The sequence below is a fragment of the Hermetia illucens genome, chromosome 4 (assembly GCF_905115235.1).
Source record: "Hermetia illucens chromosome 4, iHerIll2.2.curated.20191125, whole genome shotgun sequence".
NCBI classification, from domain to species: domain Eukaryota; kingdom Metazoa; phylum Arthropoda; class Insecta; order Diptera; family Stratiomyidae; genus Hermetia; species Hermetia illucens.
The window spans coordinates 123,747,898-123,769,790 of NC_051852.1; the positions used below are offsets into that span (position 1 = coordinate 123,747,898).

Below are 21,893 nucleotides of genomic sequence, written 5' to 3' on the forward strand. Positions count from 1 at the left end.
CAGTTAGATATAAGACGTAAATCGGAAATATGGGTACGATAAATTTAGATACGTGCATATATGTGTACAGTAGGTAATAGGCAGTTTGTTTGTTTAGGGTGAGCGTGATATCTATGGCTCTAATATGTACGTATGTCTCGTAGTTTGGAAAAATATGAAGGATTATGTTGGATTTGTAACTATATACGGACAGAAAAATGTGCGTCTCTTACATAAGATGAACACAAAACCTTTATACCCGAAGCGCGAGCTTCCGGTATTCCGACTTGTTTTCTCCTATAGTCGAAATAGCCCCAAAGTGCTTTGATATCAATCATTAACCTCTGGTGTCTAACGATCGATTTTGAGATGAGCTCACTAATCCCGGCATCAATAATATTGTTTTTCCAACAGTTGGTAATAAAAACTGTCCTCGCCTTTTCATTTGTCGGGTCCAGTTTGACCAATCGTAGCCACATTTGGATGACATCAACTGTTTCATCGGTGAAATTATGATGAATCAAGCCGAGAAAAAATAGTGTGAAAGGCATATCTAACGCCAAGTGTCCTTCACATTGCTCTATGCAGATGACATTTTTCCAGTAACTTGCCCAAAAGTAGAACGATCGCATCATACAGTAAGGTCTGCAACTCAATCTGAATAAAACAGAGTTTTTGATGACGCCCATAACACAGGCACTTTCACTGTTAGTCATAGCGACCGATTAAGTAACTTGGATTAATGCTGTCAACCAACTGTGAACTGTTCTTTGAAATTGCTTCTCGCACCAATGGAGTGTTGAAGTGATGTTCCACAATTGGTATTTATGGTCATTGATACAACAAAGAACGCCTCAAATTCAAAATATAAAGCAGTGTAGCTTACCCTGACGCCTTCTACGATTTTAATTACTGTGGGCTACTAAAAACAATGAACGCTACTTCGCAATAATGGAGACGAAGATGTTGCGTGGAATCAGCAACGCAACATTCTGTCATCACGTCCACAGTGAGAATATCCGCGGTCGATATAGAGTTCCACAAATTAATGCAAAATAGTGAGAAGAGCGTCTTCGATGATATGATTATGTAACTTCCACTCATGAGAGTTTACTAGTTAAAATTACCCTGAACACCAAAGTCCATGGGAAATGAACAAAAAGCGTACCGAAACAATGCCTTGATGAGCTAGACGGCGATTTGGGAACCCCTTGACTCACAACCTCCTTTCAGGAGGATATTTTGCCAGCAGTGGTGAATTGAACCAGGACCGCTAAAGGCCCTGAATGCTGGAAACTAGATTTCAAAAGTATTTTCAGGATTGGTGAAGCTCTTCTATCTCCTAAATATCGTGATAAGTACTGCGTTCTGCGAACGTACGACATTGAACTCATTCTAATTTGTTGTAACTTCTGTTTTCCAGTCCAGCCCATGCTACTCGTTGAGGATTTTTTTACGATATAATACGATATATTCCCTTTCGCAGTGTTCACGTATCCAGGTCTTATTGCGCCCCTTTGGGTCACAACTCATGGCGTCATCCATCGGGCAAGACAATCTCTCACTGTTAAACGAAGCCAGATCGCAAAAGCCGCTCTTATTAAATTTAGAAGGTCCACACTAGTTTGCGTCTTTTTATCCCAAATAGGCAAAATTTCCTTTCATCTGAAAAAAGGACGCTTTCCCAGAATTCTTTTGGCATGTTGACGTTTTTACCAATTCCATTATTTCGATTGAAATGAATGGGTTTTAACTACTACTCCATGGTAATCACATTTCCTCAAACTTATACGAATTGTTTCGCCGCATATTGTTAAATGAGGATTTCCTTTGGCGGAATTCAAAACACTTATATGTCCACGTAGTGTATGTTTAGGGTGTCACCAGGGTCGGTATCGTGAAGAAAAAAGTCCGGCCGATTTGCGGTTATTTTTATGCGGAGGAATTGGTGCCTACGACCAAATTCGCGATTTCACGGGAACTTTTACCTTTTTGTTGAAAATTTAAGATCAGTTTATGCTCACCAAACCCTTATTTCCTTTTCACAATAAACCGTTATTAAGGATACTTTTAAATTCACACAAAATCAGTAAAGTATTTTGTCAATAGTGAAGGTGCACAAATCAACTCGTAAATTATGTATTATCACTGGATATTGAGGGGAATCCCCGAATTTTGTGATATGTACGCAGATTTTTTGCATTTGCTCTGAGACTTACAATGAGGAAAATCTTCTATCTTCTTTTATTGCGACAGTTTTTTCATCAAAACCGCTTCTACTCATTCCCAAGATAGTACCCTTTCTTTTCAGACTGTTTAAGCGAATCAATGACATTTTATTGATTCATATACTTTTCTCAAGATTTAGCTGTATGCTCACTTTTTTGGGTACGGGTATACATACATATATGCACCCTTTTCATATGGCTCAGCTAAATATTTCCCGATGTAACCTTAATACTTTGATTTCCTACCATGACCACTATTTCATCCCCAGAAATCCTCTAATGGATCACATTAAATTTCTGATAGAAAGCTTCAGCCTCCCCTGTACCAAAGGATCCAATGGTGCAGAGAAATATGGTGTTGTAATGCTCGTTAAGCTAGGCCAGAATCTGGTAGTTAATAACCTCTCTCCTGATACAATGTGCTAACGAATATAATCGAATAACGTCTAGGAGAGTATACAGACAACATCATCAGGGAATACCAAGGTAGCTTCAAATCCAGAAGATCAACAACAGGGCAGATATTCGCAGTTAAGCAAGTGCTGGGAATATGACATCGATGTGCACCAACTGTTCATTGACTTCTGTCAGACGTACGATAGTGTAAATCGTAATGTTCTGTACAGAATAATGATAGAGCTAAAACCCCACCGAAGTTAGTCTAGCTAGTGAAAGGCAACATGATTAACAACCAGGCCAGAAAACAATCCAACATGAACTGACACAATGCTTTCCTATATTGTCAGGATTTAAGCAAGGGGATGGTCTCGTCTCCACCTTCTTGGTGCTCGAATACGTAGTCAGGAAGGTGGCCTCAGTTTATACCAGAAGTACGTTACTGATAAGATCCTCGCTCGATCGATGCTTAGTGCGAAGGAAGTGTTCGAGCAGATTGATATATCTTCTTCTTCAAAAGAAAAGTCCTCCGAAAGATTTTCAAAAGGATAAAGATGCCTGGCAAGTCCGATACATTCTTGAATTGTATGAATTATTTGACGCTCCACCAGCATCGTCACTAGCCAAAAATCGAAGATTGCAATGGGCTGGTCACATCAAATGAATGCACGAAGGAAGAAACGAGTCGAGAAACGAGTGCTAAACGGCAGAGCCATTGGTAGCCGACCAAAAGGGAAGCCAAGAAAGCTTTAGAGAGGCTCAATGGACGCAGATTGCAGATCAATTCTAAGATTTTCTAAATGGAGGACGCCGTCTGTAGATCGAGATAATTGGAAGCAATGCATCCGAGAGGCCAAGGCTGAAGGAAGAATCCTATTTGAAATCAATTCTCATATCACAAATATGCCGCTTATAGATGCTGTTAAGAATGAATTAAAAAGAAGAAAGGTTACGTTTTAATTTGACTTTTCAGTTTTTGTGTTTCTTGACATTAGGAAATTGAAAGTGTACCACTCCGTGGTGCGGTACTTAGCTTTTAGGTCGGATATAAAGAATCAAGACTCTTAACGACACTTTGACAATAGGGTCATTTTCAATCGACTCAGGAAATTCCTTGTCCTTTTTCACAACCATTCTTACCTAGATTTTCCTCGTCATCATTCATTAGTCTAAGTCTAATAAACGACAGTCTACGCCAAATTCAACTACTTCAAAATTATTCTGACCTCTGAAGTTTTGGAGCGAAATCTGATGGTACACCGTAGGAAAATTGATGTGTCTCATCTTTAAAGACCAGTAGAGAAAACTTCTTTGGAAAAAAAAATTACCGACTCTGGTAAATTAAAGCTCCTACTAAATGACGGCTACGCGTGGCAAGGTATACTAGGATCTTCGTCAGGGGAAATTAAATCTCGAATTGCTTAGCGAAAGAGGGTGCAATTGCTCCCTTGCCGGAACTGGAACCGGTAAATCAAGTATCAGTAGCATTGGCTAATACTACTTTAGAAAACTGAGAGCAGGATTTCCAAATGGTGAAGACGCACCAAACTTTTTCTATCAGACACACATACTGCAAAGTTTATCGTAGCGAAAAACAGCAAAACATGCAGAAGCATTGTGAGCATCCTTACGGGCCACTTCACTAATTGGACATATGTTCAGAATAAAGCGATATGTGTTCGCCTTGTAAGAGAATCAATGAAATGTAATACTTCCGATGGGGTACCCCGCCCATGGACACATCTGTCATCAGAAATTTTGTGCTGATGTACTCCAATTCCGGCGAATAGCATAACACCCAGTAATGGATTAAGTAAACGAAAACTAGTGTCTAAGTGTTCAAAGGCTGAGTTTTTTTCCCGCCCTATATACACTCACATAATCGCGGACCACAGGTTTTCTTTACAGCTCTACGAATCACGTATCACAGATCTGTTGTCAATCTGATTGCACACCTTCATTTATTTTACTGTGCATATGCTTACCTTGATTTTCCAAACTTTGATAATTGATATTTCTTTTCCAGGTCCTAAATCGGTCGATGGACCCGAAAACTTATGAGCCCCCACAACCGCCTTTGATAGCACAGATGCCTCCGGTACCTATGCCGCTCATACCACAGGTTTCTTTTACTATCAGCGAAGTGATAACATAATTTTTAAAAATAAAATTTTTATTTTTCCTGCATTATTTACAGCATGTAATAACGTCAGGTTCTGCTAAAAACTGCATTAGACTGCGTGGTCTTCCATACGAGGCACGTGTTGAACACATCCTCCATTTTTTAGAAGAATTTGCAAAGAATATTTTATATCAAGGTGTACATATGGTTTATAATGCGCAGGTAAGTCTGAAGTAACTGTGTGATATGTTAATATTGTTTCTGTATTATAAGTATATAAGTATTTTCCTTTCTCTTCAAATTCGGTAAAATTAAGGTGCGCCTCTACATTAGTCTCTTAAAATACTCTCTCTTTCACAGGGTCAACCAAGTGGAGAAGCTTTCATACAAATGGATTCTGAAGAAGCCGCACGTAAATCTGCCGAAAAGAAGCATACTCAGTTCATGGTATTCGGTAAAAAATATCGTTACATCGAAGTGTTTCAATGTTCCGGAGATGATATGAATCTAGTGCTTAATGGAGGACTCCAGCCACCAGTGACACCGTCAAAAGCGCCACTACTTTCACCTGGTATGTTACCACAAGCTCAAGCCACACCACAAACAGTAACACAAATTCCTCCAACTGTAGCGGTCAGTCATCCCAGTACACATTTCCAAACCGCACCACATCCACAATTCGTCACGGCTTCCCCTCACCCGGCTTCAGCCGCTGCAGCTGCTGCTGCTGCTGCTCAATTCTCACACCATCCCCCGCATGGACCAGCAACTGCCACAGCAGTTGCCCATCCCCACTCTTTGCCCATACAGCCACCTTCGACGGCCAATGCAACTGCAGCTGTTGCTGCTGGACCCTTAACTCTCTCGATTCCTCCCCCTTCACCGGCATATCTTGCTCAGCAACAAGCTCAATTCATTGCTCAGCAAAATCTTCTGGCACGTCAGTCAGCAGCTGCAGCTGTAGCTCAGGCTCAAAATGATCAGCTAATGTTTCAGAATTTTGGATTGCTTCCATCTCCAGGCACAACCAGTCAGTTAGCTTTGGCACATCATCCTACCAGCGCTGCTCCTCCCCAGAGCCCTCAATATGTTTTCATGCCTCGTCCATACTTGACCCATGTTCCACTGGGGTTTCTCCCTGCTCACGTGCCACCTTTCTCCTTAGCACCGCCGCCTGGAGCCACGGCAGCTGTTACCCATCATCTTCAACCTGCAGTTTCGGGTACGATTAAACGTAGCTATGAAAGTGCCTTTCAGCAGGATCCTGGCACCGTTGCAGCACCGAAAAGGCAATTAACTCGCCCGCCTGCTAGCTTCTATAATCCTTTCTACCCACCTGGGGTATAATTGCAATGACTTATGATGTTAGATTTCATCTGGATAAGGCAGCTTAAATTTGAAATTATGACGATAAAAGGTTATTTCAAAATATCCAATGATTTCTAGAATCAAAAATTGTTAATATTATATTTATTCTTGATTGGTATCTTAGCATGCACCTTCGCATGTTATCTTTCTGCTCACTTGAGCATTTAATTGGATTGCTGCACATTTATGAATTGGAATCGAGAACTACCATTAAACGAAAACTGATATTTTTATTTTAAATATTGAATACTTTCATAGCTACGAAAAATTTAGATATAAAATCGAACAGTTTTAAAAGACAATTAAACATTCCTGCCTTTGTGAAGCTGATCATTTTCATATTGTGATCGAATTCACCTAAATGACAAAACCTTTCTCCTATCCATTCCATGCAACATATACATATTTCTTACATTCTATATATTTTTAAAAAAATATTCTAGTTAACGTTTTGGAAATTTAGATTTATATAGATTAGTATCTAGTTAGTGATAGAGTCATTTTTACTTGTTTTCTCTGTGATCGAATCGAAAACCGTGAAGGGAATGAGGAGAGGGTTTTCTAAATGATCTAAATATTTTCGAATTGGAACAACTGTCGCTACTGGTTTGGTGAAATGAAAAATAAAATAGTTTTTCTTTGCTGGCAGGGATGCTTTAAAATTTAGATCATTAAGAAAATTCTTTTGGCTAGCGATTCACAGAGGTTGAAAACAAAACCCTTCTTTACGTGTTTGGGAGTCATTTTCAAGCTTGAAAGGTGTTTGTTGAAATTGTCACGTTTAAACATTTAATTGTTTATTGGATATAGAGAACGAAGCATAGCTTAATTACATGTTTTAGTACAATCTTGTTAACATAAACACACTAAACATTTCTGAATTGGAAATAATACATTAATAATATGATTTGCACCTTTCTTGCTTTTGGGATAAGTGAAAAAGCAAAACTGCAACATGGATAAAGAGGCTAACAGAATTAACTACAAGAATGGAAATTGTTTTAATTGTTATAAAGGGAATTAAAAATTTGTTTATAAAAAGATTTATAAAAAGGTATTGTTGGTTGCAACGAAACTAAACTTCCTCGAGAAAATTAAAAATTACAAATTCCATTCTTGTAGTTAATTTTGTCAGGTGTTGGGAAATATATAGAAATTTGGAAAGAAAAATATTTTCCAAAGTAAAAGTAAAAGAAAAAACAAGACTTAACACAAAGGAATAAAATCAAAATAATCATAAAGATGAAAAATTGAATTTAACTCAAGTTGAAAATATTTCTATTTTTTGAAATTTGCTAGTTAGATTTCTATCAGAGTTATAAATAATTTTAAACAATTGTTTAAATTAAATTCAACTAAATTCTATATATGCTAAAAAGGATATTATATACAGAAACATTATGAAGTAATTAATACCTTTTATATACCTACATATAAATATTAATAATTAACTTTAATTAAAAAGACAACCAAGCATTTAATGGATTTAACTTAGTAATTTTCCTAATTTTTTTCTTAATTTATTTGTTGGTGTAAGTCGCAAAATCAATTTTGTCCGTCTCTATTTGTTGTATACAGAACATTTTACCTGCATTAATGCTTCTACTATATTTCACCTAAATTTTTCTCTCAAGGGCTACTCATCTAAAACTTGGTTCTGTTTTTTTTAACGGAAGTCAGAAAAGAAAAACAAAAAAAAAACGAATCGCTCAACCATTACCAAGTTTTCAAGAAAGATTTTTCTCTCTACAATAACTAGTACCTGGTGAATAGTTTACGCACGCAAAAACTAGAAGAATTTTTATTGTTTCTAATTAGATATCGAATGCTTTACTACGGGGGAAGCTGTAAACAATCGAAACAAACATATAAATATTTTGTGTCCGTTTGATTAAGTCTGCTACTATTTTTTTCCTCTCTCATGTTTGTTTTCCGATTACCTGCTTTAGGGAAAGTATTGTTGTTGTAAAGCATAAGTTTATATATAAAAATTACTCTCATTTCTCATTGGTAGCTAGGAATATATCGCAAGTGGGTCATAGTCCTTTGATTTTTTTTCGTCATTTTTTTATTTGTGAAAGTATATAATTATAACTTAATTTGATCAAACTGAAATTGCCAATAATTAGGTAAATTTTCATGATTTTTGGAATATTTGTACATTTTTTTTATTTTAAAGAAATAAAACGTTCCTCTGATCTCGTATTGGCAATTTCAGCTAGATTTGGGAAAGGTTTTCTAACATTCTTCTTTTTTTTTGAAATCGAAAAAATAACAATTGTCTGCAGTTGGTAATTATATAAAGTGAAATATACAAACAAGTTTAGTTTTGTGATCGTAAGTATACACATAGTTTAACTCCAGGGGTTTTACTAAACAGAGTTTATTAATAGTATGAAATAATTTCATAAATATTAGCTCCGGCGAAACCGCTCAAATATTTACGTTACTCAATGGCAATATACTAGAATCCGTCGAGCGAATTCACGAGATTAAATAAAGTTACTTATTTCTGCTATTTTCATTAAGCGAGATAAAATCAGGAGACAAAGCAGCGGCACCATTAAAGAATATTATATTTATATTTTTGACTATTATGGCTTCAATATTTAAGTTTCATATTTAACAAATATTTTTACTTATCGGAAAACAACCACTTTTACTATTTTATAAAAAAAAAATTCTTCGCAAAAAATATCAAAAATACCAAAAAAATGAAAATCTGAAATTCAACAATTAACAATACATATTTCAGAAAACTATACTATACTATGAGGCAAACATAAAAAAAATAATTTTAAAAGGTCTCCTAAAATTGTATGGAATCTGGTATTCCATTTCAGAAAATAGTCCTTTCTGCTACCCTTATTCAATCAATTTTGCAAATTATATCGCAAAAAACTAGTTTCTCAAAATCTAAGACACGAGTTTAGACTTTTTTGTTAGCGAATCGAAAAATTCTTCTATGGACATCATTCCCCAAATCTTTTTTTTCATCAGCCTTTGTCCCATTCACAAGCGGGGTCGGCTCGTCGTGATTGGTTTTACCATTTTGTTTTATCAAAAGCTTGATCGGGATGCAATCGCGACGCTTTCAAATTCCCATCTAGCGTATTAAGCCACCGTTGTTTCGGCCGGACTTTTGGTAGCTTACCATCGACTTCGCTGTTCAGACCAATCTTGGCGAGTGAAATCTCGTTAGTGCGAATTACGTGCACATACCATCCCTAAATAATCCCTATAAAACAAACCAATTTGTTGACATTGACTGGCAACTGATAAAATTGCCTTCAAGGTTAATATACTTCACTTCTAGGTACAATATGGTTCCACGTTACCCTAATTGTACATTACCCTAACCTGCCCTCGAAGAATTCCAACAATAAATTTTTCCCCCAAACAACAGACGGTGATCCTTTTAAGGAGGCACCGTGCCAAAAATTCCATTTCTAAGGTTTGGCTTGCAAAACAAGACCTTACTAAAATTTGTTCAATGTCTGTCTGTCTGTCACACTCCATTTTCTCAGAAACGACTATACCGATTGACACGAAATTTGATGACAAGGTAGGAACGCCCAGACATGCAGTGAGTAACATCTTTCTACGTTGAGATTAATGGGGGCCCTCATACATGCAAACGGAGTGTGTGCAATTTTTTTCACCGAAGATAGTCATGTTGGGTATCAAATGAAAGGTCTTGATTAGTACTTTTTGACGGCGTCTTGACAAAGACGGGGATGACGATTTCTTTAACGGACCCATTCTCGGAAGCTACCCAATTGAAAAATCTGAAAATAAATCGTAAAGCTGCCTCTGTACGGTGTCCAGGCATAAAAATATCGATATTTACCCAAATTAAATTAATAATAGCATATTACTATATTTTTGGGTAAATTGAGTAGAAATTCTCCTTAAGTTCATCCTAGAGTTACAATAATGTAGTAATAAAGACAGTATGAAGCATGTTATCCCCAAGTTTGATCAAAATCATACTATTGCTATCAAAGTTACAGTAGCTCAAAGTCGGCTTTGCCGTGTAAATTGACTGCAACCCAAAATACTAAATAACAATATCACACTAAAGTGAGTAGTCTGACATGTTAAATGCACATTACCGGTTACGTGCAAATGGCTTAGTTCTACACTCAAATTTGCTTACCGAAGAAACAAACGAAACCTTTCATACCTGAAGCGCCAAGCTCCCGGTTTCCCGACTTGTCGAATTGTTACCTAATCTTCCACATTCATCCTTTTCGACCCAAGATTTACTCCATTTTTTTTTAATCCGTCAGCAGAGTCGGTAGTACACCTTAGTTTTTTGTGATCGCAAATTTTTTCAATTGAACAACGATCAAATTACAGTTTCTGCATTGTTTTAGATGGTCCTAAAAATCTGGGTTTAATTCTACTCTTGCTCCGATACGAGCACTTCTTTGTTGGCGCCTTCCATTCCTTGTTGAACGTTCCGTAGTTATTCCCACTGGATTATTTTCCCCAGCTTCTTTCCACGGTTTTTCTTGCTTTAGTTTTGATAGTATCTAAATTATATTCTTCCAGTAAATGGTCAAGGTGTGGCAAATCTTTCTTTTTCAAATCTAATCCAAGTCGAATTTCGAAAGACGCCATCCTTGTGATTCTCGCTGAAATAATTTGCAGCACTATTAGGCCCGTTCCATTTGTGTAGATTTAGATTAGTAGTAAGATTATGTATGTTTTCTTTCCGCTCCTTCGTGAAGTGAGACTATACTGATCTCAATTTTCAAAAAGGGTGCGGTTCAATTTTATTATTATCACACTAAATACTAAGCAGGTGATAAGTCTACAGAAGCGAGACAACACAAAAATCCATGACATTCCGGGATTCGAACACAGGACAATGAGATCGACGAGGGGTTTACCTCATATCATCAGTGGGATTATCATTGGGTCTATCCGTTTACCCATTCTACTCCCTTGGTACAGATTTACAGATGTGGTCTAATCTTCGCAACATCCCTTGAACGCTTTACCCTTAAAAGCGGTTTCTTCATTCAATATGATACTTCCAAAATTCACTAAAATTACAGTTTGTTTTCTCTGTCGATTTAAAGCCTCGTCGTCATTCTGCTTTTTCTTGGACTGCAACATTCTACCAAACCCTGCTTGCTGACACTATACATTCGATATAATTTTTCACCAAATACATTACTTTTGTGCTTCAAATTCAGGATGAAGGAAGCTATCATTATCAGCTCTTTAGTTTTCGGAAAGGGAAAATATTCTTAACGATGATCAGCCTATAATATTTTTTGTCCAGAAAAAACAGATATGATAAGCACTTCTTCAGCACTTCAGGACTAATAATGGAACATCTCGAGAACTATCCAAATTATTTTACCAAACAATTGAGATCCCCCTTTCTACACTAGATAGTATCTTTTCAGCCAAATTAGAAAGCTTTTTCCAATTTTCTTAAATCATTAGTCGTTTCTAGTTTCGATCACATACTCTGTATATGAGGTATGTAGGTTGGTAGGCATCAGTGGCCACTCCGATGTGTGCCATTTTGATGCCCCATACTTCTAAAATCGTGACTGCTTCTGGAAAGTCATGGGGAGCAAAATCCACCCAGCCTAGATTTTTTGAGTCATCCCATAACATATTAGGCGATGACGGCTTTACGGTTTCTTACCAGGGCAGAGGCAAATCGTCAGACGCTGCCTCACCTCTACCCTGGGAGCAGCGTGACCGAAGCGGCTCCCAGATGTTAAACGCTCCTTCATATAATTCGCAGAACACAACATGACTTCGAATTATATTTAGCGCAAATCCAAAAAAAGAGGGAGTAAGTTGCTCCCATTTGGTCTGGCCCCGTCATCAAATTGATATGGACTTAGGACCCCACAATTCTCAAAAAAATATTTTCAGCTCTGGCCAAGCTCTGGTCAATAATATGGGCGAAATTGCGCTCAATATAATTCGTAGTAATGTTGTATTCTGCGAATTATATAAAGGAGCACTTAACATCTGGCAGTCGCTTCGGTCACGCTACTCCCAAGGCAGAGGTGAGGCAGCGTCTGACGATTTGCCTCTGCCCTGGTAAGAAACCATCCTCAAAAAAACATCCCATAACATTTACAAAGGATATCAGCACCCCCACCTTGCAAGCAAGATCTCTTTGAGGTCCCCAGAGAACTGCTTACCTAGTGTCCGTACGCTCGCCCTAGCTAGATCAGGGCCATCGTAAAACAAGTGCTCGAGTGTCCTTCCTTTTTGCAACTTCTGCAAGTTGAGGTCCGTAATTCAGTAAGAAAATATTGGGTCAAAAATCGAAAAATCTTCTACTGATTTGCACTTAAATTATGATTATTGGCTACTCTAATACCTGAACCATTTGATGGCTTCGGTAAACTTCTTTACGGTGATTACTAGACCATCTTTTTTCAACAAACCTTTCGAGACCTACTGAGGTAAATTATGGTAATTTACAAGCTCCAGGAAAACCTACGGAATTCGTATTGTGAATGTCTACTGTTGTGTATGTCGTCTTTTCTGGCTTGTTTTTAGTTAGAAAAACCATCCTCCTCCTGAGTTAGTGTTAATCAGTTTTTACTTAGAGACTAAAACTCACTGCCAGAGAGAACCACTAGTCCTCAAAATATCGGGGTATGATCAGCACCTGGAAAAACCGATCGATAAGATCCATTACCAGAAAAACTTTTGGTTCTTTCAACTGATCTTATATCCATTGTCAACAAAATTCATATCAGTGATTCATGGGTGTTGTGAGACTTCATCTTCTGTAGTCACATAGCGATTTCAAATGTCTCTAAAATATTTTTTGTAGTTTTGCATATGAAACTCCATTTTCTTCTATTAAATAAGAGATAAAATATAGCTTTCTTTTCATGAATATATTTGTTAAATATAAAATTTAAATAATATTGCCGTAATAGTCAAAAACAAAAAGTCTCCAAATATATTGTGAGAGTTACGAAACCAGCAGGAGAATCACATTGGATTTCTAGGCAAAAATTTAATTATAAGTGACGCCTTAGTCGCTGTCACTATCTCTCTCAATTGAATCCCATTTCCAAGCATGTATGTCTCCTGTTCACACCTTTGTGGAATATCGGACGTTCACATAATCTTTTTTTTATTATTGTTTTCTTCCGCCATTTTTATTCTCAGTAAGACCGTGCTTCGTTTCATTATTATTACATTTACTGATGTGCAAATCATAAGCTCACAGCAGTGAGACAAACACAAAGACGAGCACAAATATCTCTGATGAGTGAGATTCGCAAACAGAGCAATTGAAAGCTGGGAATCTACCCCTCAACCATCGCGCTGTCTGCTTCGGGTATCCGCCAATTTAATCTTAATCAGACTACTGCAAATATTTGATGACTTAATTTCTTTGGTTAGATTTTGAGCTATGGTAGCACCCGATTTTCAACATTCAGTTTCGAGAAAAGCGCATTTAAAAATGAAACTGTGATTATTAACAATACAACTTTAACTGACAAATAATCCGCTATACCTGATTCATAACCTGTGATTTCTTGCATGTCAATTAAACCTACGCTCCATCGCTCACTGTTACCTGAAATGCGCTTTAGCTCCCCACACGACTTCCCGAGACGCTCGCACTCCTCCTCTAATATTCTGCGCCAAATGCCCTCATCTTGGGACAGAAGATTCCACTGCATGGCGTAGCCAGCAGTCGCCCCTTCTTAATGTGTGACCTATCCACCGCCATTTCCCTTTTCCGATCACGTTGCCGATCAAGTTCTCCGTTTAAGATAGTGTCAGGTCAGCGGACTCCGACGATACGACGTAGGCAGGTGCCGACGAATGCTTGCAGCTTTTGAGTAACAGTGGAATTCACTTTCCATGTGCTACTCCCATATAGCACAACACAACATAACAAAAAACACTAGTGCAGAACAGTGTCAACTTGATATTGGTGTTGAAATAACTATATTTCCAGGTTCCGCGTTCGATGCTCTGCCCATTAATGCAAATCAGGAGAGTGCGATGGCTCATCAGACTGAGAACCTTGGTTTTGGTGTTTACTTTCAGTCCGACTCTACTTGCCTCTCTTTCCAAATCCAGACCCATTTGCCCAAAGTCTATGACCGAATGAGAGAGCAAAAGATGTCATCAGCGTAGTCGAGGTTTTTGAGTAATCGTCCATTGAATTTCTCCATGTCTACCGGACAAGGTAGCATAAAGTACGTGATCTATAACAAGAAGAAATGATATCGGTGACAAAAGGCAACCCTAGCAACCTCCGTTTTGGATCTCAAAATCCTCTGAAATTTTACCTCGGTGCAGCATATGCCATTTTGCGCCATCTTATGTTGCTCTGATAATAGCTGTTAGTTTGTAGATGCAACGAAAATTGAAACTCTACGCTCTGCTCCAAAATGCTCCGCAGGATGTTTGTGTGGTCAATGCAGGGAGTTCCGAGTAGAAACGTACTTGCTCTCTGTCGATTGAACGATCGAGATGCTCTTTCATGCGTTCCAGAATTATTTTAACTATACACCTGCAATTAACACACCCAAAACGGTTGCCCTTCTTTGGAATCTTTGCGATCTACCCCTTTTTCTTCTCTCTGGAAAATGTTCGAGATTCCCAAGATTTCCGTACGAGTGGAAGCAGTAGATTTGAAGTAGCTACAGGTACAGCGATAAATAATTCTGCGGGGAATCATAAAGCCTAGCATCTCTACTCTGTTTGACTGCATTGATGGTCGTAATGATTTCTCTTCTGCTTGAAGGAACAGTCCGTATCCGCATGCTACGACAAATAGCCATTTCCACAAGAGGAGAGACCTCACCGGTTGTAATACGGTTCAGTTCAGTTGATCATCATCGTGGATAAGAAGTCGACCGTTGACGTTCTTCTCATGACCATCGAAAGATTTGCGCCCACATACAAGCTCTTTTATGATGCGGTATACAGTTCTGATATCATTCCGTTTTGCGGCATCTTTGGCTTCCTAGAGGGCTTCCTTGAGCAGCGCAATAGCAAATTCTCCCTTGTAATTCTTAATGACAATCATAAACCTTATTAGTATTTTTCTCATCAATGTTGCTACCTATCTATTTAGGGTCCTGTTCCTTCTTTCTTTGGATGAGTTCGTGCATCCTCGAAAAATGTAATTTGCCGGAAATGTCCGTCAGGGACTTGAGACGGGATAACCGGTTGGCCGAATAATTTTTCATTCGATTAACGGCAGCCAGAACAGTCAAAATTTCATCCCATCCACATTACGGCCGCCTGTCGAATGCAAACCTTTCAGACAGGCAAAACTGTGGCGGACAGTCACAGAATGTTAAAAGAAAAGAATTCCTTCTCATTGGATCGAGGCTGAAAATGAAAAGGGATGGCGTTCATCAACGCCGTGCCATCTGAAAATGGAAATACCAAATGCCCGCTTGATATTCGACTTAATGGAAGCAAAACCCATCTAAAAGCCCTATCTTGTTTGACTAGCAGAATTCGATTGGAAGAAAGGGTACGTTTTTCACAAAGTGTTTGCTCCAGCGATTTGAAACACCAATAACAGCCAAATTGGAACTTCCAGAACAGCTCAACCCGCAAGAGACTTAGCGAGCAGCACTTTTAATGAAGTCTGATCACCTTAGTTTCTGCATTCGCTCTGCGAAAAAATAATCTTAAAAAAAATAATCAGCGACGTTTGACAAAAATTAAATAAATCAACATTTAAGTAATAAAATAAATAGGGGGCAAGGGGCACGAAAAAGATGATTTTCCCCAAGTCCAAAGTTTACATAAGGGGCCAAAAATAATGTTTAAGGGCCGAATGGTTTTCACCCCTGGAAAGGTTTCTTCCCTTCAACCCCGCTTATACAAGACAACGTTCCAATTCTATAACGAAGCTCCAAGCAGCAATGGTTACTCAGCGTGACCATAAGGTAGTGCGAATGGGGTTGTTTTAAAAGACACTAGCAAATATTTAGAAATTTGCGAAGTAATTTCCTCTACACATTTTTTCTAGTAATTTTCCCAGACAGGTTTTCCACCAAAGTAACTTCTCAGAGCCAAATTTTAGTCTCTGGGGACAAAAATGTCTAGAAAATTAAAGTCGCCACTCGTCCTTCGCTCGTCAGCGTGTGAATGAACGGCTTAAAGCGGATTTTTGCAAACTAGGGTGAGTTTTTGTGTGGCTAATTCAGTGCTCACCCTCTATGAAATCATCCTAAAACTCCTTTGGGGGAGAGGGCGGGAGATTTAGTTGATGGCCTCCCAGAGGGAGAACTATCGCCTATATCTTACCAACCCCCTTTAAACATCTATATCCATCATGAAGCGAACCATCTTGAAATTTGGGTCACCGTAAACTACCTAGATTGATGATTGATATAATCTTCGTGGACTGTGCCTAACTCGATTGCATATCATTATTCTATCGCTAGATTTTCTCTTTATTTATTTTTCTTTTTTTTTAACATCGTGTCACTGAAAAATTAGTTGAACTAATCATGGTTACGACGAGACCTACTGAATCAAATATGTTATGCTGGGGTACTAATTTTAAGGAATCTTCTTCTTCTTCTTTGGAATCTTATATTTGCAGAATGATTTTTATATTTTTATACACAATTTTCCGGTAACCAATAATTCGAATAAAATTAAGAATGGTATTGGATGCTATTTTGCGTTTCTTTTTATTTAACGGTGGATATGGCGGTCCCACCGGGTCCGGTTTTTCTCTCTAAATTTTGTCAGTTTCCTGACTTTCTGTCTTCTATGGACAAATGACCCACGACACTGGGTGGTCCCTCCGGAGCTGTCAAGCACCCGTGAGTACTACATGAGGAGTGTGTACTTGTTGTTAGAAACTTATGTTCATATCTCCTCACCTCATCGTCGTCTTAATTCACCATTTACTATATCTAGCGTATAGAGAACCAAGCCTATTAGTGCAACTGGCAACCGTAACTCAAAGAAATGCCATTGCAGACTATTGCAATTTTTTCCACCCACCCTCTGAATACTATCCCAAGTTGTGCTTCTAAGTGCGCCACATAGGATTTACTATTCCAGCCCCTTATGGATCCCCGGAGGCTTTTAGTAGCTTTACAATTGTCTGCACGCGCCCGTGTGAATGGTTTTAGTAAAAAACAAGTCGGTAAAGTTTTAACTCCATCCTGCTCAAAAAAATTTATCTTTTTTCCTTAGGCTAATGAAGCCTCGAAAACAGACAATGGACCTCAGATCGCAGGTCAGATTTCTATAAACGAGTATAGAAGACACGCTCCTTGGAGTCCAGAGGTATTAGAAACTAAATATTGACAAAATCGCGTTTATATCATACTAAAATCGGATGAACTCCAACTGAAGTGTTCCAAATTCTACGGACCTACCCCTTGCGCCTCCTGACATAATTCACCTACTGGCCGAAGCTTGCGCAACTGTTGATACTTGGCCTTCATCCTTCCTATTAATACCTGCATCCAAGGCGAATTTGGACACCTCCTGTTTCAGTATGGCTACTTCCCACTACCCAATAAGGGCATTAATTTGCCCTAAATCTGGTGGTACCCGAGTCCGTTTATATATTGAGCATCAGAAATGCAATTTTATTCCTCTTTTATATTCTTGAAGACTACCACATCTGGGTAGTCTATGCACATCACTTTTCCCGTGCTGAGTATAGTTATTAAATATGTGATTCTTAACTTCACATTCTCCTTTAGGATGGTAGGAACAACGCTTGGGGTCTACCTAATCCAATACATTTTATAGGCACTATCAGGTTCTGACTTACAGTTATTAGTAATACCAAAATTCCCCCCATGCATTTGCAAATCCTGTTTCATCCGTCTTTCGGAAATCTTTTCAGATTTTCCCATTTGCTCTAGCATGGTCGCAAAATCTACAGTTAAGTTTACTGTGGTTTCTAAAATACTCTTTGACTACATGGCCAAGTCATCGGACAAACGGAACCAACACAGAACCAGTGCTACTTGTGTCAATCTTCACAGTTGGGGGAGGTTCTGGCCAGTAAATCAACAATAGTTATGAGACAAGTTGATGGAATGCTTCATGCAGTCGTTTTTAGTCTTACCTCCTTGGCGGGGTCTGAAAATGTTTCAAGCACTTACGCTGCTTTCCAATTCAAGGGACAATGAACCTTCGGGTACAATAGCCCACTAGTGCCTGAGTGTTCAGAGAATTTGCCTCTCCCCCGCCTCATGCAGACACGACCTTCTCCTTTATCAGAAAAAAATCCCCCTTATAAAGTTCACGGCCCAGATTTACTAGTACCGTTTCTGCAGATTGTTCAAAAAAAAGTTTTCAACCTTCACCCAAAACTGGTGCTTCAGCAGAGTGGATTAAAAAGTGGGCACGCATTCGCACCTGCAAATCAGCAGCTTTGGTGTTAATAAGGTTCTATTTATTCCCGAGAGGATGAAGCTTCCGGGAAACTTTCAGGATTCTGTAGGTTGGATCAAGGCTATTTATGGTTTTAACATCAAAAAATTTTGATATTATGTTGACCACTTACGTAACGTAACGCTACTCGATAGATGAAATGATTATATGGTAATAAATAGTATTTATTTTGTCATACGACCTTTAACCTTTTTAGGTGGCACTTTACGTACATTGAAGTTGTACGATTTGGATAACAATATCAATATATAGTATTCTAAAATTGACCCCGACAAAGATTATCGTAACTTTAAAATGAGGGTCATGAAATCTATTTTATCCATGATATCCAAATCAACCAGTAGTGAATATACTTTAGTTAGCAATGAAGGACTCATGATTTCTTCTTCATATTTTAAAAAATTGAATAAAATTGAATCGAATACAACAAAACTTTTTTTTTTCGTAAATAGAGCAAAGTCCGTATTCCCAAAATTCAAATTGTTCTTCTCATGCGTGCAATAAACAAGGAGGGCAATATTGATTTTGTGACTAACAATTCGATACAAATACTAGTGAAACTAGTTGGACAATTCGAAACACAACATAAATGAAATTTATTCGATTGCCTAGTCAAAAGGCAGCTACAATTTTAAAGACAAAAATGTTGACATCTTTTTTTAAAGTCAAACTTATTTATTTACTTTATTTACTAGCATTAGTGACAGAAAAGACATAAAATATAGTGGATCAGCGCAGCTATATCAGAATAATGGCTTGAATTTTGTTATATAAAAATGTTTTAGTAAGCTCAAATCAAATTCGTATATATCTACGAGAAAAATATATTTTTTTAAATTGAAGAATTGCTCATTTTATACATTAAAAAGAAAAACATTTTTATATAACATTTATTCGGATAGAATTTTTAAGAATAATTGATACAACACTTTATTTTTCTTCTAAGGTTAACAAGTGCATTATTACAATAAATGGATTTATTCTATTTTTAAAATATATTTTTTGAAAATTAATATCAATAATAAAAGTATAATTCTAATCTTTTCACACTGTGGAGCTTTTTGTTACAATATATAAACAGTATAGTATTTAAGGGGGGTTCTTTCTTACACAAGAGGAAACAACAGCTACTATGGATTATTCTTACTTTCTCATTTACGATTCGGGAAATATTTTAACTCGATTGAAAATTCGTCCAAAAAAATATGATTTTGACGCATACATTTCTCAATAAGCTTTCATTAGTTTCTTGTAGAGAGGTTTGTACTTGATCGGAACTTGAGGCATTTCATTGTTTCTGTAAAAAATTATAGGCGGGTCTAGCATTTTCACATTAAGTGTATCTAACAATTTTTGGCTTAGATATGATGGGTCCTTTTTTCTAGTTGTATGTTGTGTATGTGTGTGGTACTAAAGTGTTGTAGTTTACGAGCAATATTTGAATGATTATTTTTTATAAGTTCTGTAAAACGCATGTGATACTCTCTTTCTTATGAATAACTGAAGATATTTCCTTAAATCTAATTTTAATTTGAAGAAGATAAGCTTGGAAGGTCCTTTGCAATAAAAAGAAAGAACACAAAGAAAAGTGAAAGTAAAAAACATAAATTCCATTTTTTTACTTTTTCACCTACGACCTTCGCTTTATATTCAATATATTGCTAATTATAAATTAATAAAAAAATATAACTATCCTTTTGAAAGTTTTACTTGAAATGAAAACTGTAGCGTAAATCCTCTTATGTTATTAAAATTAATCTCCAATATTTCTGAATTAGTTATTTCTTTCTATTTCGGGAAAAAATATATTTCTTGTTTATATATTTAATAATATCTTTAATGTTATGAAAGGGTTTGATTGCAAAGTTGTTTGTATTTTTAATAACAGCAAACATAATCTTGAATTATCTATGGCTCTTCCCTTTTGTAGAACAAAAAATTGAAACCATCAAATCGAAATATCTAAATATTTAAATAACCTGCATTAATTATCCTTACGTGTATCCTGTAGACTCTTTTATGAAGTAAAGGATATCCAGGGCGCCTTTTCCGTGTTGTTTCTTTATTAATTTTCATTTATTTATTCATTTTTTTATATAAATGATATATTTGATGTTATTTTTCTTCGGCTGCATCGCATCGTTATTAAATTGGCAATTAAAATTTCTCCACGAAACTAGTTGTTGTGTATTCAGAAGGCCTTTCCGGAAATAATTTAATGGAAAATCAGCCAGTCTTACTGATTTAACCGACCCTCATTTTCTAACTTACAACGCATGAGCAAACCATATTGTTATATAGTATACAGTATTATACGTATTTATAATAATCCCTACTCAGTCAGAAATTCACAATTCACCCCTACCTGTTCCTAATAATTTAGCTTTTTGTAATATTACCTTCACCTAAAACCTTTTGTTGGTTTTTTAAGTAATTAATTGAATAATAACCTAACCTATATAACCTAATTATACTCTTCAACCCAAATATATTATCCGGAGAGCAACAAAATCAGAATCTTTTCTAAAAAGGACAAACATAATATAAACAATCTTTAAATACGCAAACTTAGCAATCAACCCTACTAACAAAATATTGCTCGTAACAAAAGAATAAAAAAACGCTATAAAACCACCACTATTTTCAAATTTACTTTTCGTGCCTGTGATATTTTACTCTCATTGATATTTTTAGTTTGGGACAATGTACTTCTGGTTTATTCTATTTCAGTGATCATAGATTTTTGACATTTTGTAAGTCTGAAGATAGTGTGTCTAGTTTGGGGGCCATTTCTTTTTTATCATTAATTCTCAGAGGCAGTCAGTATTTTTTTTTTATTTATTTTTTTTTGCATATTTTATATTTGTATGTACATCGTATGTGTCGAATCTTTTCTCTTTCGCTAAACATTGAGCAATTAAAATTAAGCCGGAATACTTAATAATTTTATTTAGCAACAATTTGTGGTACTATGGTGTGGACATTAAAAAAAAACAAACCAAAGATTATATTTGTGGTGCAACAATAAATGGATATCTAAAAAATGTCACAGCAAAATCGCATTTTAAAATATATGGTGGTGTCTGGGAAAGTGGTAAAGTCGGTTTATATAATTTTTACTTAAATAAAAATTATGGCTAAACGGTGAGTGTTTCATATTTTTATTTAATCATGTGTTATTTTTTCTATCTTTCATCTATACTTTCATACATATGTTATGTTTTCTAATTTTTTTTTTATTTAATTTATGGTTTTTTCCTGTTGGCACAGTTGAAATTGCAGTCTTTAATTTTGGAGTTCGCGCTAGATTTGACATAACTATAAATTGCAAAACTCATTTTCTATGAGAAGATAAGATGATGTATAGCAAGAGCATGTAAAACAGA

General features: G+C 36.8%; 1 protein-coding gene across 2 annotated transcripts in view; it reads left to right on the forward strand.

Annotated features, from left to right (window-relative positions):
* Positions 1–21,893, forward strand: part of LOC119654801 (RNA-binding protein fusilli) — a 307,177-nt gene that overhangs the window by 273,233 nt on the left and 12,051 nt on the right. The window contains exons 10-12 of one of the 2 annotated variants that reach the window (XM_038060355.1): positions 4,630–4,725; positions 4,801–4,947; positions 5,086–5,296. In XM_038060355.1, coding sequence (XP_037916283.1) covers positions 4,630–4,725; positions 4,801–4,947; positions 5,086–5,296 — 454 coding nt within the window. Of the gene's footprint in view, positions 1–4,629; positions 4,747–4,800; positions 4,948–5,085; positions 5,297–21,893 lie in introns of both variants that reach the window. The other variant, XM_038060354.1, reaches the window with a different exon arrangement.